Source organism: Argiope bruennichi, chromosome 7 (genome assembly GCF_947563725.1).
Source record: "Argiope bruennichi chromosome 7, qqArgBrue1.1, whole genome shotgun sequence".
In the NCBI taxonomy this organism is placed as follows: domain Eukaryota; kingdom Metazoa; phylum Arthropoda; class Arachnida; order Araneae; family Araneidae; genus Argiope; species Argiope bruennichi.
The window spans coordinates 57,979,251-57,994,274 of record NC_079157.1 but is presented as its reverse complement, the minus strand read 5'-3'; the positions used below and the strand labels follow the sequence as shown (position 1 = coordinate 57,994,274).

At 28.4% G+C, this 15,024-nt stretch overlaps 1 protein-coding gene across 2 annotated transcripts in view; it reads left to right on the top strand.

Annotated features, from left to right (window-relative positions):
- LOC129976676 (transcription-associated protein 1-like) overlaps nucleotides 1-15,024 on the top strand; it is a 273,583-nt gene that overhangs the window by 31,125 nt on the left and 227,434 nt on the right. For both annotated transcript variants that reach the window (XM_056090373.1, XM_056090371.1), the window contains exons 7-10: nucleotides 3,443-3,598; nucleotides 6,205-6,386; nucleotides 8,248-8,344; nucleotides 9,467-9,626. In XM_056090373.1, the coding sequence (XP_055946348.1) occupies nucleotides 3,443-3,598; nucleotides 6,205-6,386; nucleotides 8,248-8,344; nucleotides 9,467-9,626 (595 nt within the window). The remainder of the gene's footprint in view (nucleotides 1-3,442; nucleotides 3,599-6,204; nucleotides 6,387-8,247; nucleotides 8,345-9,466; nucleotides 9,627-15,024) is intronic.

Genomic DNA, 15,024 nt, shown 5'->3' with positions numbered 1-15,024 from the left:
TGGTTAAGATTGTAGATTGCTGAAACTGAAATATTCTCTTAAAATAGACAAAACAATGCATAAACAAAAAGAATTATATGTTCCTTTTTCAAACAATTTTACCATAAGATCTGTGATCCCTTTGGTATATTTACTGTTCAGCTTATTACTCATTACCAAATTTACTTAAAGGTTTAATGTCATCTTCATCATACCTAATTTGGCTATTCTATAACTGAAGGAATTACCAAATATGACAGGGGAATTGTAACTACTTGAAAGAAGATTAGATTGAGTAATTAAATATATAAGTGAATTCCTTATTATATGATGTACCACAATCATACTATTCTATAAGCAAAGCATGTAAAATCTATAAAGAAAAGAGTAAACAGTTATATTAGAGTGCTTGCCAACAGAGAAAATCCTAAAATATTTTGACTTCGGCTTTAAAAAACATAAATTTTTACTTTCAATTTTTCAAAATTTAATTTCAGTATTTCTTTTGTCTGAAAAAATTCTAATGAATTTCATCCAGGAAAAAAAGTTTCTGATAAAATAACTTTTTTTTAAATGAAAAAAAGTGAGTGGAAAAAAAAAAAATGCTTGATATTCCTAGTCCATATATATATTTATATATATAATATGACTCATTCTATTTCTAAAATAGAAATTATTAATTCATTTAAATACCTCTGTGATAGCAATGTCTTTTTACTCTACTTTTTTGATAAGCCATTTTTTTGTGCAAAAATGAAAAAAAAAAAAAGTCAATGTGAAATACATTTTTGTTCTTTTATATACAGGGTGTCCCACAAGGTACGCAGCATCTAATTTTTACAGATTCGAATAGAACACGTTAAGACGAGTGTTTTAATGTAGAACATGTGGGTTTCCCGAATATAGCGTCATAGATTCATTACACGAAAAATGTTAATTATGAATCCGACAGTTTGTTTTCCAAATTACGATGCATACGACGATTGCCCAACATGGAATCTTCCCTATTTGATTATGCAAATTCGTGGCAACCAATGAGAGGAAAAGTGTGTCTGCAAGTGAATACGCAAAATCCTGCAGCGGAATATATGGCTGGAAAACAGGTTTGATGAGAATGAGTCACACGTTGTTCGCTAAAAAATTTCTGTGTAATGTGCGTATTCGTTGTGGTTCTGAAATGAGCAAATATTCGATTGAACGTATTTTTATGGTGTTGACTTATCATGAATTGCAATCATATCACATTATGGTGAAAAAATTCGGCAGTCACCACAACATAAACGGCTTGACGATCAAAAGGAGGATATACGGACGATTTAAGGAAATCGGCACTGTGTTGGACAATGTGGTAGCGAAAATGTGAAGGGAAAAAAGAGATGCATGCAAGAACAAGTTTTTGAAAGACAGTAACATCCCATTCTTGCAAGGCATACATAAGATAAGCGATTATTGGTTTATGCTAGATAGTGCTAGACCTCACAGCACTCTCGAAACTTCGATCTCTTAGCTGAACTTTTTCATGATAGACTGATCGAGTTGGATTCCATTACGAAACAATTAATGGTTGAGAATGGCCACCTTCCTCACCGGATCTTAATCCATTCGACCTTTTTTTTTATGGGGACGTTTGAAAGACATAATGTATCTCATACAGCCCTCAACATTGGATGATTTCAGAACAACAATTGAAACAGACGTTTTTCAGAAAACATTTGAGAATTTTGATTCCAAACTTCGCCATTTTACTTTTTAGAAAGGCCTACATGTTGAAAATCTATTGTATTGAAAGTTCTCAATAAATATTCATTTTTTTACTTGGTGGTGTTCTCATTTCTTGAAGTTTTCATGACACAAACTTCACACCTTAATTAGACTGTGACGCTTTATTCGGGGACCCCACATGTTATACATCAAAATACTCGTCTTGACGTGTTCTATTCGAATCTGTAAAAATTTGACGCTGCATACCTTGTGGAACACCCTGTATATTTATAGCATTATTACGCACAAAATTAAACCACTGTTGCTGTCTTGATTTCAGGGCCTGAAAGTAGCGGGTTCTAGACTCAATCAATCATAAATCAGCTGTCATCATCACTATCTCAGTGCCTATTCGTTCACTAAAATAGTATAGAAATTTTGGAGCATAACTGGAAAAATTAAGCAGGTGTATCAAGTTCAATTGATTGAATATCCGTTAGTTTGTGTTTTACGGAACTTTGGATGTGGGAGGAGGAGGTTCCTGACTATGAAGAAGGAATTACAAGAACCATCTCAAAATTAGTCTGTTTTCTTTTAAAACTTGCATTTTGGATAGATTTGCATTTGGAAGATAGATAATAAATCAGTGTTGCCACGCCGCTGAGGAAACCGGGAAAATGCAGGGAAATTTAAAAATATTTCTTGAAAACAGGGAAAATACTGGGAATTTTAAGTTTCTTACTTAATTTTTTCCCCATCCAAATTACGCCGATTTCCAAAGATTGCAAAAATAAAAAAATCGTAGTCATAGCACCCAAAACCGAAACATTACTTTTGTAATGCGGAAACTCGCCACTTTATCTCTCCATTTTTTTCCCTGTATGGATCATTCCAGTTTCGATCTGCGAGATGGTTGTTCTTTTTGCATGAGAATCCCGAATTGCAGCCAGTGAGAATGCTCGAGACTTCTGCAACTTCGCAAAAGAATAGACTACATTACTGGTGGGATTTGCAACATTCAGTCTGCGGAAGCAGTGCGGTGGTGTTTAGTCTACCATACATAAGTTTATTGAATGGTTTGTTTATTATTTGAGGAACTGTGAGCTTATTGAAAGTAGATTAGAGAATATTTTTAAATTAATGAGCTGCACAAAATCCATATGTAATACGAATTAAGCGGATAGAAAAAGTCAATGCTGAATGGGTTCGAGAAGTTCCACAAAATCATTTGTTACGTACAGCTCACTTTGTAAGAAGATAATGAGCTGAAGTAATATGGGAAAACATGCGCTTACTAGTCATGCCAAAAGAGGGAAATATACAAGACTGCATGCCAGTTCAAAATAGTCTTCATTGATGCTGACCTTAGTATCTTAAAGGAATGACATCAAATCCGAAAAGTCAGATTTAATGTCCGAAAATGAACCGATTTCGAACTTTCTAGTTCGAGAACAATAATTTGAAACTAAATTTTTATGGGCATTATTAAGTAATGAGCTATTAATCAATCGTATTGCCATTTGATATAGATTTATTTCATTTTTTTTATATCTATCAAAATCTGTTTAAAAAAATAGATTTGAAGCAGTGACTGAAATTAGAGAGTACTGACAAATTTTGCTAATTTTTTGCATAAATGTTTTTTAACTTACATTTCAATTAAATTTTATTATGCTTTGTACTAATTATACATTCAGAGTTTCTCTCTAAATTGTTATTTTGCGTGATTTTTTTTAAAAGTAAATAAGTTTTTTGATTTCAGGTTCAAGAATTGTATAGCAAAATCTTTCCATGTTATGAGACAATTGGTATCCATATGTTTTTAGAAGAATTTCGTATGAGTCATTCATGTGAGGAAGAGCAACTGCTTGAAAATTTGTACTCACCTATAATTACCTTTGGCGCAGATAAGAAAAAGGTAAAGTATTTGAAATTTAAATATTAGTAATAAAAAGCTCAAAAATAAAAAATTAAATTTGAAAAACGAAATAAAAAATATAATTGCTCATGTAAACAGAAAATTTTAAATAATAAAATACACTTTTACTATAGTATTAGAAAATATAAATTCTTATATTTCAACCCTTAAGTTTTTGATTTTTAAAATTGGTTTTTAACTTTCAATTCTGCAGTAAATCATATGAAAAAAATGGCTTAAAAAATCATTTGGTTATAGAGTTTTAAAACAATTTATTGCCAATTAGAACATTAACCATTATTTTAGAAGAAAAAAAAATCCTTGATAAAATTCTATAATATTAAATATAGACAAGTTGTAAGATCTAAAGCAAGGAATTTCTGTAATTTACTTTTGAAAATAATTAATTTTTAGTTCAAATACAAAATATAGTGCACAATGCGAGACATAGCTCTCTGTACATTTCTTTCATCTTAGTAGTAATCTTGCAATATATTTGTGATGCATGCTACCCTTCAATGGGAAAAAATTAGATTATTGTTCTTTGTGTTGAATTGGAGGAGTCTATCATGCAACAAATTGTGGAAAGAACTCTTCAGAAATGAGCATATTTATGCAAAATCATTAACTAGGTGCAACTGGGAATATTCCATCATCTATTGGCTAACACATCAATTGATTGGGATTTTATGTGCTGTTACTATGGTCTCCCTTTCAGTTAGGCATACATTGTATTTCTCTAGGCTTAATGGAGTCTTATCCTAATGTTGTAAATGCTCATAAAAATGCATACTACAAATATCTTATAATCAAATGCCCAATTGTAGTAATAAATATAGACTTAAGTACTTTACTTTTCAAAAAGCAATTTTTAAACCAATATTGCAAAATAAAATGGGGTATTTTCATGTGTACAAACAGTTAGAAAAAGACATTCAGACACAAATGACAAAACATTGCTTTATTTTTAAATTTCAGCAGCATTTGAAATCCAATCTAGATGTTATAAATTAACTTAATAGCATTTTTAGAATTATCTTATTAGTACCAGCAAACATTTTAACTTCAATTTTATTTTCATTATATTTTAGGCAGCAAATTTTTATCATCGGAAAGTACAATTGTATTGTCACCAAAAATCGATAATTATATATAAAAAAAAAAAAAATTGAGAATTCTAGTATATCAGGGTGCGATTGAAAAATTAATGATAAAACTCCATCTTTGCAAACATTAATCAAATCAAATCAAATTAAAATAGGTAAAAATGCAAACTGTTCTCTTTGAAAGCTCATTGCTTAAAGTTGAAAAATAATGAATATTATAGCTAAGAATATTGTTTTTGAAACCAATTTCATCCCAGATCTGTTTGATATGCAGATCTGGTAAATGATGAATCCATTGATGTTAAATGTTCATTCAATAGCCTTCTGTAGAGGTATTGAAAATGATGTCTGTTCAAGCATCATTCTCATCTTTCCAAAGTTTGAATTTATAAGATCTATCATAATTAATTTTTGTATAGCTTTACAACAGGTCATTATTCTAACTAAATTACTGCCTACAACGGATTTTATTGCAAACAACTAGGACTATGTGGAATGTTGATTTTGCAATGAAGTATCAAAATATTTGGCACTCAACATTGAATTTGTATTTTTTTTCTCAATATTTTGTCTAGTTAGAAATATGTTAATGATTTATCTAAATATAATCATTTATTTTTTTTATTTCTGTTTCAATTAGTATATGAAAATTCTGATAGCGTTCAAAATAGCTGCATGTAATTATGCATTTAAAAAAATTTCCATGCAGAAATATCCTTGCTGATTACTAAGAAATCTTATTTAGTTCATTTAAGAAATTATAAATCTTAACAGTTTGTAAGTCTTAGAGTTGTTAGTTTTTTCTACATTTAATTGCATTATCTTTGTTGCAAACTTTTGTGTAATCAGCAATTCTGTTTTATTCTAGATTAATTTAATCATATTTTCTTAATGGGTGGTACTCTTTTACAGAACACGAATTCCTTGAATGGCATGTGTTTTTTTAACTCATAATCATAATGGTCACTATTGTTGTAATGCATTTAAATTGCCAAAACTGTCACAATCTGGGGATCTGTATACATATTTAGTTATACTTAGTTTCTTGATGATGAAATGATGATTTATGTGGAATTGTCTAAAGTTTAGGATATAATAAATCTCAAAAAAAGAAAAAATATTTGTATGTGTTGAGTTTCATTGTGCATCCTAAACGTTTGCTTTAGCATACAATTATACCATTTGTCTGAAACAGTACTATTAAACAAATTCATTGAATAATCACACCTTTAGCAAAATACCTTGTAAATGTATGCAAAGACAGCATTTAAAGAAATTGACAGCACACATGCCAGCAACAAATTGTAATTAAATAATAGTTATAGCACTTAGCAGTTAGAGAAAATGTATTTGACTACTACTTCTTATGTATACTTCCATGATGGGTAACTGTATAGGGAATCAATATTACAGATTCATAAGAATATTAAATATGTCTTAGACTAAGTTTTGAATGCTCATCCTGGTATTATCTTACTTTTTTTTTCTTCTTTTTTCCAGATTAAGATTTTACCACGAGCATCAAAATCCTTACAAGTACTTGCGGAAGCTCCACTAATACTTAATCATATTTTTGAAATATGGTCTATTCATTATAGCTTAGGATTAATTCTCCAAGTCGCCAACAATTCAAATACTACCTTTATGAGGATTATTAATGGAACATGTGACGAGAGTGAAAGGTAATTGAATTCGTCATATTGTATTGTTCCATTGCTGCAATTGTTTTAATAGCTTTGGCAAGTTTGTGGCATTTGATGCAAGGAAGAAAACACGAGACATGAAATGGGTGACAAAGTGATAATAATTTTGTAATAAATATAATTATGTTGAACACAGTGCAATTTTTACCCACTTATCTTTTATGATTTATCTTCAGTCATGTGTTGTGAGCAAATAAAATACAAGATCTCACAAATTTTGATTGCAAATTCTCTTATCAGAATTAACTCTTCTAATTACATATAATTTTGGCTATTCATTAGAGCTAGACTGAAACTGGAATAATGAAACATTATTTCAAACCCAATGCAAAATTAGATATGGAAAAAAAAAAAAAAAAAAATCTGCAATCGCAAATTTTAAGTTATCATGTGAGAACTTTATTGTCATTATTTGTCTTAATTTAAGTCATTAACCATTTTAAACCGGTTTGAAACAATCACAAGACTTCTCTATCAGTCTCTATCCCTCTCTCTCTCTGAGTTTATATATTTATATGTATACTCAGTAATAATATAATATAATTATATAATATAATTTTTTAAACTTTCATTTTTAATTTTTCTAGCTGGCAAACAAAGTTTTGGAGCTTGACCGATTTTGAGATGAAAATAACCCATCGTTTTTCTAAATATTGATGCATGCGTAATCTGATAGTTTCATGATTGTTTCAAACCGGTTCAAACTAGTTAATGACTTAAATTAATTAAGACAATTCGTAAGAATTCAGATAATGAATAATTTGGAAATCAAATTGAAACTATAGTTGGTGATAAATCGCCAGATGTGACATCCTTCTAATAACCCTAAAAGCGACAAACCTCCAATTTGTTGTCTACGCATTTTGAGGCTTCAACAATTATTGCTTTTGCATTTAAGGCTTCAGCAATTTGTTGCCTATGCATTTTGAGGTTTCAAAAACCTCAAACCAAAACATCATGTTCTCACATAATAATAAAGCCAAAGAATAGTTGTATTGGCTCATTCATTGAAAATTAGTGTAATTATTTAATATTCTTTGCTTTTTATTGATAAACTACCACTTTATTAAAAAAAGACTGTTGGGAGCTTGTTGATTTGCTAGTTTTCTGTAGTTAATTACTGTAATATTTTCTTTGCTACATTAAGAATTATTAACATATCTTTTAAAAATATACTTAAATTAGTTTGATTCTTTGGATTCTTAAATTTGTTGCAGTTTAAAATTAATCATCGGTACTGCATATTTTACATTTTAAATATAGCTTCTTCAGTTTTTGAAATTATTTGTTGCTGTTTGAATGAAAAATCTCTCATTAAAATTATTTTTCTGATTTGGAAAAATTTGTTTTAGAGAATGGGAATTTTTTTTTTAAAAAATCAGAAGATTTATTTTTATTTTATTTGCAGTTTATAACTCATCTAAAATATAGAAAAATGGAAATATAAAAGTTACCTTCATTTTTTAAAATTGTTTAATTTTAAATGTTCCTTAAAGCTATTTTTTTTATTTTTTTATTTTCTTACAAATATTTATTAATTATATTTGCCCATAGTCATTTCAGCTATTAAACCTTTTTGTTTATTTATCTGCTTTGTATCCATTTCTTAAATTATTTTATACTTAATGGGAAAGAAAAATAATTTTGATCTTTAAGCTTTTAAAATTCTTATTCCCCTTATACCTGTTGATATTTTAAACTCCATCTAGTTTTAGTATTGAATTTTTTGCTGTAAATATACACCTTCAAAATATTCAAATGCAAATATATGTACAGTCTCAAAGAAGTTTTCCTTTTTGTGTCATATTTTTTTTAATTTGATATATATATTTTATTGCAGAAAAAGTCCCACATTTCGTCAAGATACATATTTTGTGTATTTGAAACTTCAGATCAATCTCTTGGAGTCTTTTGTGTTGCTTCATTTACCACTTAAAGTAAATTATATTTATAATTATAATTATTTAGAATATTATTTAATTATTTTATCACAAAATTGTTCATCATTCTGTATAAATAATTTGCCTCCCTTCAATAAATTTAATTGCAATCTAAATTTAATTCATATAATTAACATGCATAGTTAAATCAGTAGGTTAGTTGTAAGGAATTACAAGATAACTATACATTTTTAAGATATATTGGGAATATATTATTTTGTATTCAAAGCATTCAATAATTAACTCCTCCAAAGTAATAACTAATATGACTAGTAAAAACCTACTGTTTTACATTAGCATTATTATTGGACAGTGGTTATATTGTATAGCTACTAAAAAGAATTAAAAGTCTTAAGAATCAATAATTTAATAATTAGAATTTTAAAATACTAATTAAATCATATTTAATTATATGAATTAAATTCTAAATTGATTATTCTATGTATTTAAAATAGTTGACAAAACCAGAGTCTGATTTGTGAATTTTTATTTCATATCATAATTGATGACCATTGATATGTCATCAAGGGTCAACATCAGTAGTTGCATTAATTCTCCTCCTCAACTCTCTATTTTCGAGAGAAATTTTATAAATAATTCTTCACTGTATTTTTTTCATTTAAAATCTTGACAGAATTTCAACCTCTATCTTTTATCTGATTTTGAAACTATTTCTGTCATATGAAGACTCATTACTCCAATATATGTCTTCAATAATCACTTGCCACAGTGCCTTCCACTTCCAACAGAAATTGTAAAATAAAATTTTGACGAGGTTCAAACTAAGTAACTGGACCATTTTTTTCTAATTAATGCCAACTTTGCAACTATAACTAACCAATTAAAACACAATTATATTCTTGAAGTATAATTAAAAATATACTTTCTTTTTTTATATATTAACATGTAGTTCATAATGTTTATTGATAGGATTGAATTAATGCCCTTAATATGGCAGGTGAATAATAGGTCTTGGAAATTGATAATTTTTTAATTCAGTAAATCCTTTTTGAGTCTTGATTTGCATTTTTACTAATAAATTGAATATCCAATCATTACTTAATTTTTTTAACCTTCAATCAATATTTTTCTCCTAATTTATTTATTATTATTATTTAGAAAATCAACAGTCCTGAAAAAATGAAGTGTTTATTTAAATGTTCTCAAATACTCCTAAAAGAATGTCCACCCAGTGCAGTTTTTCTTCGAAAGAAGCTCATTAAAATTTTGTATGTAATCCTCCACATAAAAGTAGAGTATAATGGAATAGAACAAGATAGTAAGTCTTTTTTCTTTGTTTCTGTAATAAAATGATTTAAAAGTTAAATTCAATGTGTAAAATATTCGTTCAGTGTATGAAAGAAATTTAATTTAGAATTATTGTGAACAAATGGTAAAATGATCGCAACATTAAAATGCAATCCAAATATAATAATACAAAGTTTGCAAAAAAAAAAAAAAAAAAAAAAAAGTTTATTAACCAATTAGCATGATTGAAAAAAAAAAAAAAGTCCTGTCGTCAAGCTGGAAGACAAAAATAGATTTCTTTTTATCTAAAATTCTAATTTCAAATTTCTTTCAATCCTGAAATAAAAACCAATGGGAATGGTTTTCCCGAAACATTAAAAAATAAATAATACAAAAGTACAACTATTCTAAAAATAATATATATATCTAGGTATGTTACAAAGTTTATATTGTTGAAAAAGTTTTTAGGAAGCGTCAAACGTTTGTATTAATCAGTAAACTATTGTTTTCGCAAATATTGCTCTTTCAATTAAATGCAAACAATTATGTTTTATGGCACTAAGTGCAAATTTATTGTTTGATTTTTTCATATGTATTGTAAGCCAAAAAATCATCTGCCTTTCTTAATTAATATTAAAACTAAGATTTTATTGTTGCACATTTAAATATTTCAACTGCAACTATTCATTGGAGTAAAAGACAATGTATCACCAGATTAAAAAAAAATTCTTCTGTATTATTGTATTTATTATTAAGTGTGTTCCATTGGCAAATTTTTGGTTATACTGTATGTCATCAGCGAATATGGTCAATAGATTAGCATATTTTTTCCGATCGTTTTTGCCAATTAATTGCTATTAGTCGACAAGTAAAAGTACCCATATTTATGTTAAAGCCATAATCATTGCCTTTTATTAATACAAACAATTTTAATAAGTATACTTTCAGTATTGCAGCAGACATCAAACCAAAGGTTCAACAAATTAATGAAAGCTCCGGAATATCAATGTTCATTTTTCAAAATATATAAAGATCTTAAAAAAAAAAAAGCTGATAGCTTCTGAAAATTTTTAAGCTGATCATTTTTACATTATGTTGCCATTAAACCTTTATCATTTTTATTTTTATTTAATAGATTTTATTCAAGCTGTTAATATTTACTTTATGTGCATTTAAACAATTTCAAACTAAGGAAATAAAAAACAGCAAAAGTTTTATTTCATTTTCTTTAATATTATGTCTTTAATATTAAGGGAAGTTATAGCAAAATGAAAATTTCCACCTCCCTTGGGTTGGATGACCTATTTACAAACTAATGGCCCACTATGTAGATTTTTATTTTTCTAACATATTCCAAGCCAGTTAAAATCCAAACAAAATTATCTTAGTTATCTTGTGAACAAGATATATACTCTAAATGGATTACACAAATATCTCTCTAGGGGAAAGCCTGGTTGAGATTAATACTAAGCAGATGAATCATACTTCAATGATTACATTCTATATCATAACGAATATAATGAAGAACTTGATGCACAGCTGGGCCATTTTACATTGACAAACGTTTTTTACATGACTGAAGTTGTTGATGCAAGTGCTGCCAGGATGATGCTCTGGACACCACACACACACACACACACACACATATATTATGCATGTGTGTATTTATATAAAATTTTGAACAAAGGAGGGTTTTTAATTATAGGGACTATGATAGGTGAAAATCTGCTAAAATTTTCTTGAAGTTTTGTCATAAGAACGATTGCAATATAGTTTCTTATAAGGAATTTATCTAAGAATCATAAAGATATTGCTTTTAAATTTAATTTATCCTTAACTTTTATTTTAATAAATTTGAATGAATGGGCCTTATAAGGCAAAAGAAAAACATAAAATGAAATCCCTGGGAAAATAACACAAAAATATAATTTTGAGGGACTCAAAAAATTGCCCATTTGTTACTCCAGCGCTCCTCTGCAAATAAGTATGTTGACTTATTCATGGATGTTTATCAGTCGCAGTCTTCATATGAAAGAATCCTAACAATTAAATGAATCAAATGTGAAGGAGATTTTGCTTTTAGACTCTTCCCAGCTATAATAGTGACTGAACATTTATATCAGTTTGATTCTGACAGAAATTCATATTTCAGATCCTAAAGTTTTACAAACCATTTCCTGGAAACTATAAATAATATACTTGTAATTTATGAAAAATAAATATTTACTCTACATTAATTAGTTGAGCTTGCACAATGATTTCACATTGCATGATTAATCAATAAATGATTTGGAGACATTTCAGTTTTGGGGATTTATTTTCTCTTAAATTTTGGGTCATAAAAATATGTATTTTAGGATAGTTAAATTTTGTGTACTGGCTGTGGTTCAAATTTTCAAAAAATGCTTAAAATAAATAATGAAAATCTTGTTTTATACTGAAAACCTATGCTAATGAATTGGGTTTTTGTCCCTAAATAATGGCTAGTATTATCTGCAAAAACTTACTCTCTATGATTTACATTAGTACTTCTGTTGTATTGCGTGCCTAAAAAACCGAATCAGAGAGTTTGTCTTAGAATTCAATCTATATCTATACTTTTAATAAAGCTCAATGTGTGTGTGTGTGTTGGTGCTGTACAGGCCAGACCGTTTGACCTACAGCTACCAAATTCGGTATATGTTGAGAATGTGGGGAAGGGAAGTCGGGAATGTGCACCTGGGATCCTTTTTTTGAATTTTTAATTAGAATTTTAATTGTTAATTAAAAACTAACTTTCCCGCCAAAAAAATCTTCATTTCCCCACCGCCAAAGGAATAAGGCTTCAGTTCCCCCTCCCCACGCTAATGAGGTTAGGCTTAACATTTTTCGGCCGATTATTTCAAATGATTCTGTTTATTTTCTTAATTTTTGATGCATTTAAAATTATACATTGTTAATTAATCGATCTTTCATGATTCATTCTAAAGTACTTTTGAATTAAAATAAAACATAATAAAGGAAATTAAAAATTTCTAATCTGAATTGCGTTACCACAACTGGCATAGAAAAATTCACACATGCGCATTGTGTTCTGAATGTTGACAACTATTTTCAATGGATGCCGACTTGATTTAAATTACTTTTAGGTCAGTTGTATGCTTTTGTAATTAAATTGTATTTATGTTAGCTATATATCGTTTGTATATGCTTATAGTTTTAAGTACATAATTCTGTTTATTTTCTTAGTGCTTGATGCATTTAAAATTAAACATTGTTAATTAATCAATCTGCTCATGATGAATCTGAGAACATTTTGTTGACAAATTCTTGAGATATTACATAAATTAAGAAAGATATTCTTTAGTACCCATAAGGTTTAAATCCTCAGTGACTCTGTTTTCAGTAATCATATTATAAAAAAAATGCTTTGTTTCAGTAAAAAATATTATAATAATTGCAGATTAATCATTGTCACTTTAATTTAAAGGATAAATTCTATGGGAGCTAACAGAAAATTAGAGAGATACATATTGCATTATGACTGAAGGCCTTTATAATATTATGAGTGAATTATAACTATCAAAATTTGAAGTTTTAAAATATTTTGATGACGAAGCTATTAAAGTAGGAATTGCATAAATTATTTAATTATTAAAATTTTAATGAGCATTAAGATTGGCGAACTGGCTGGTGGCCAAAGGCGGCTAGTATTATATAAAGTAAATTCTGCTTCAGATGCATTCATTCATATTTATCTTTATGGCATCATTAAAATATGGTATTTAGCTTTATAGCATTTTTTCAATTTTTATCTCGACTCAAGATATATTAAAGTTTATTCATTATAATTAATTTTATCAATGCTTTGACTGATTCCAAATTAATTTTAGTACTGGACTGCTTATTGTATTTTCAGTGTCTTGTTAAAAATTCTGGAAATACACTTTTATTTTAAAAATTTAGACATAGACAAAAGCTTTAAAAAAAAAGGTTTTTTTTCTTTTTGATTAGAAGGACACTGCAAATACACATGCATGCATTATTCTCTTAAATTAGAAGTTTTTCATGAATAGCCACTTTTGTTGACAGTCTGTCTATGGATTAAGATGTAATCAATAATTTTAATTTTACTCTCCTGGTTTCTGTGCTTGACATTCGATTCTTTTTATGGTTCTTAGTATTCTTAAGATTTCATAAATAAAAAATGCAGAAAGGCACATGTTTTGCTTTTCATAATTTTAAAAATATGATAAAAAGAGAAAATGGTAATGCAGTTAATGATGCTTATGATAACAAACTGCATTGCCTGTTCATTTCTTTCTCTGTTATCAAATTCTATATTTCAAAAATTTGGATTGCTCTTAAATTTTCCTAAATTTTCTGAAAATTTTTCAAATTACATTGAAAGCTCAAGTTTGAAAGGAAAATTTGTCCAGATTTTTTTTTTTTTTTGATATTTTGATACCTCTACTCTACTTAATAATGTTGTAAACTCTCTTTGCTAATAAGTCTGATAATGAATATTTGTAAATGTGCAGTACACTCCCGAGTATCCAGCCTAACGTGGTGGAATAGTAGGTCGGAAAACAAAAAAGCCAGATCAGCTAGAGTACTATGAACTCATTTCTTTGCCTATCAATACCAGAAGACAAAAATTTTATGCCAAAACTCACTGTTACAATATGTATTTTCTCACTGTTTATTGAGTACTAAGCCCTCCGTTTATCTCAAGCCAAGGAAAATATGAATGCGGCATGGTGAATCTTTGAAGCAGTTGTCAGTTTTTGCTGCTAAACCAGAGTTTTGTTGCTACATAGCGCATAATTTCTTCTGCATAGTCACTACAACTTTTTTTTTCAATTATCACCCATTTTGAAATCTTCACTGTGCTATACTTAAAATCAGTAAGCATACCCCAAGAATAATTTACGAATACTGTATGCATTGTGCAGTTATAATCAGGATCAGTGGCAACAACTGAGTCCATTACACACTGACAAAACAATGTGCAACTAGCAGAACACTGCTCTTTTACTTCACAATTTGTATTTTGCACGCAACACATAGGAGGATCATAGCTGATGCCCGCTCCAAATGCCTTGGCAATGTTGCCAATGTAATGCTTTGCCTTCCTCATTTAATTACAATAAAAGAAAACTAGGCTGGATAGTCGCAAACCGGATACTCGGGATTGTACTGTAGTTTGAAATTAGATTGGAAGCATTTCTTTCCCTCTTTATTAAGTTTCAGCTAACTCCTTTATTAATTTTAGAAATTTGTTATAAGTGGTGGTATTCATTATAAATTTTTTCCTGTGCTTTTGGCTTAACAGTATTTTTATCACGATTTTATGCATACTTATTTCAACCAAAAGATGTTTTTTGACATCTTTGAATTTTTTTCTGTGTTGCTAATTCTCATATACATAATTCCTTTGCACTTTTGGG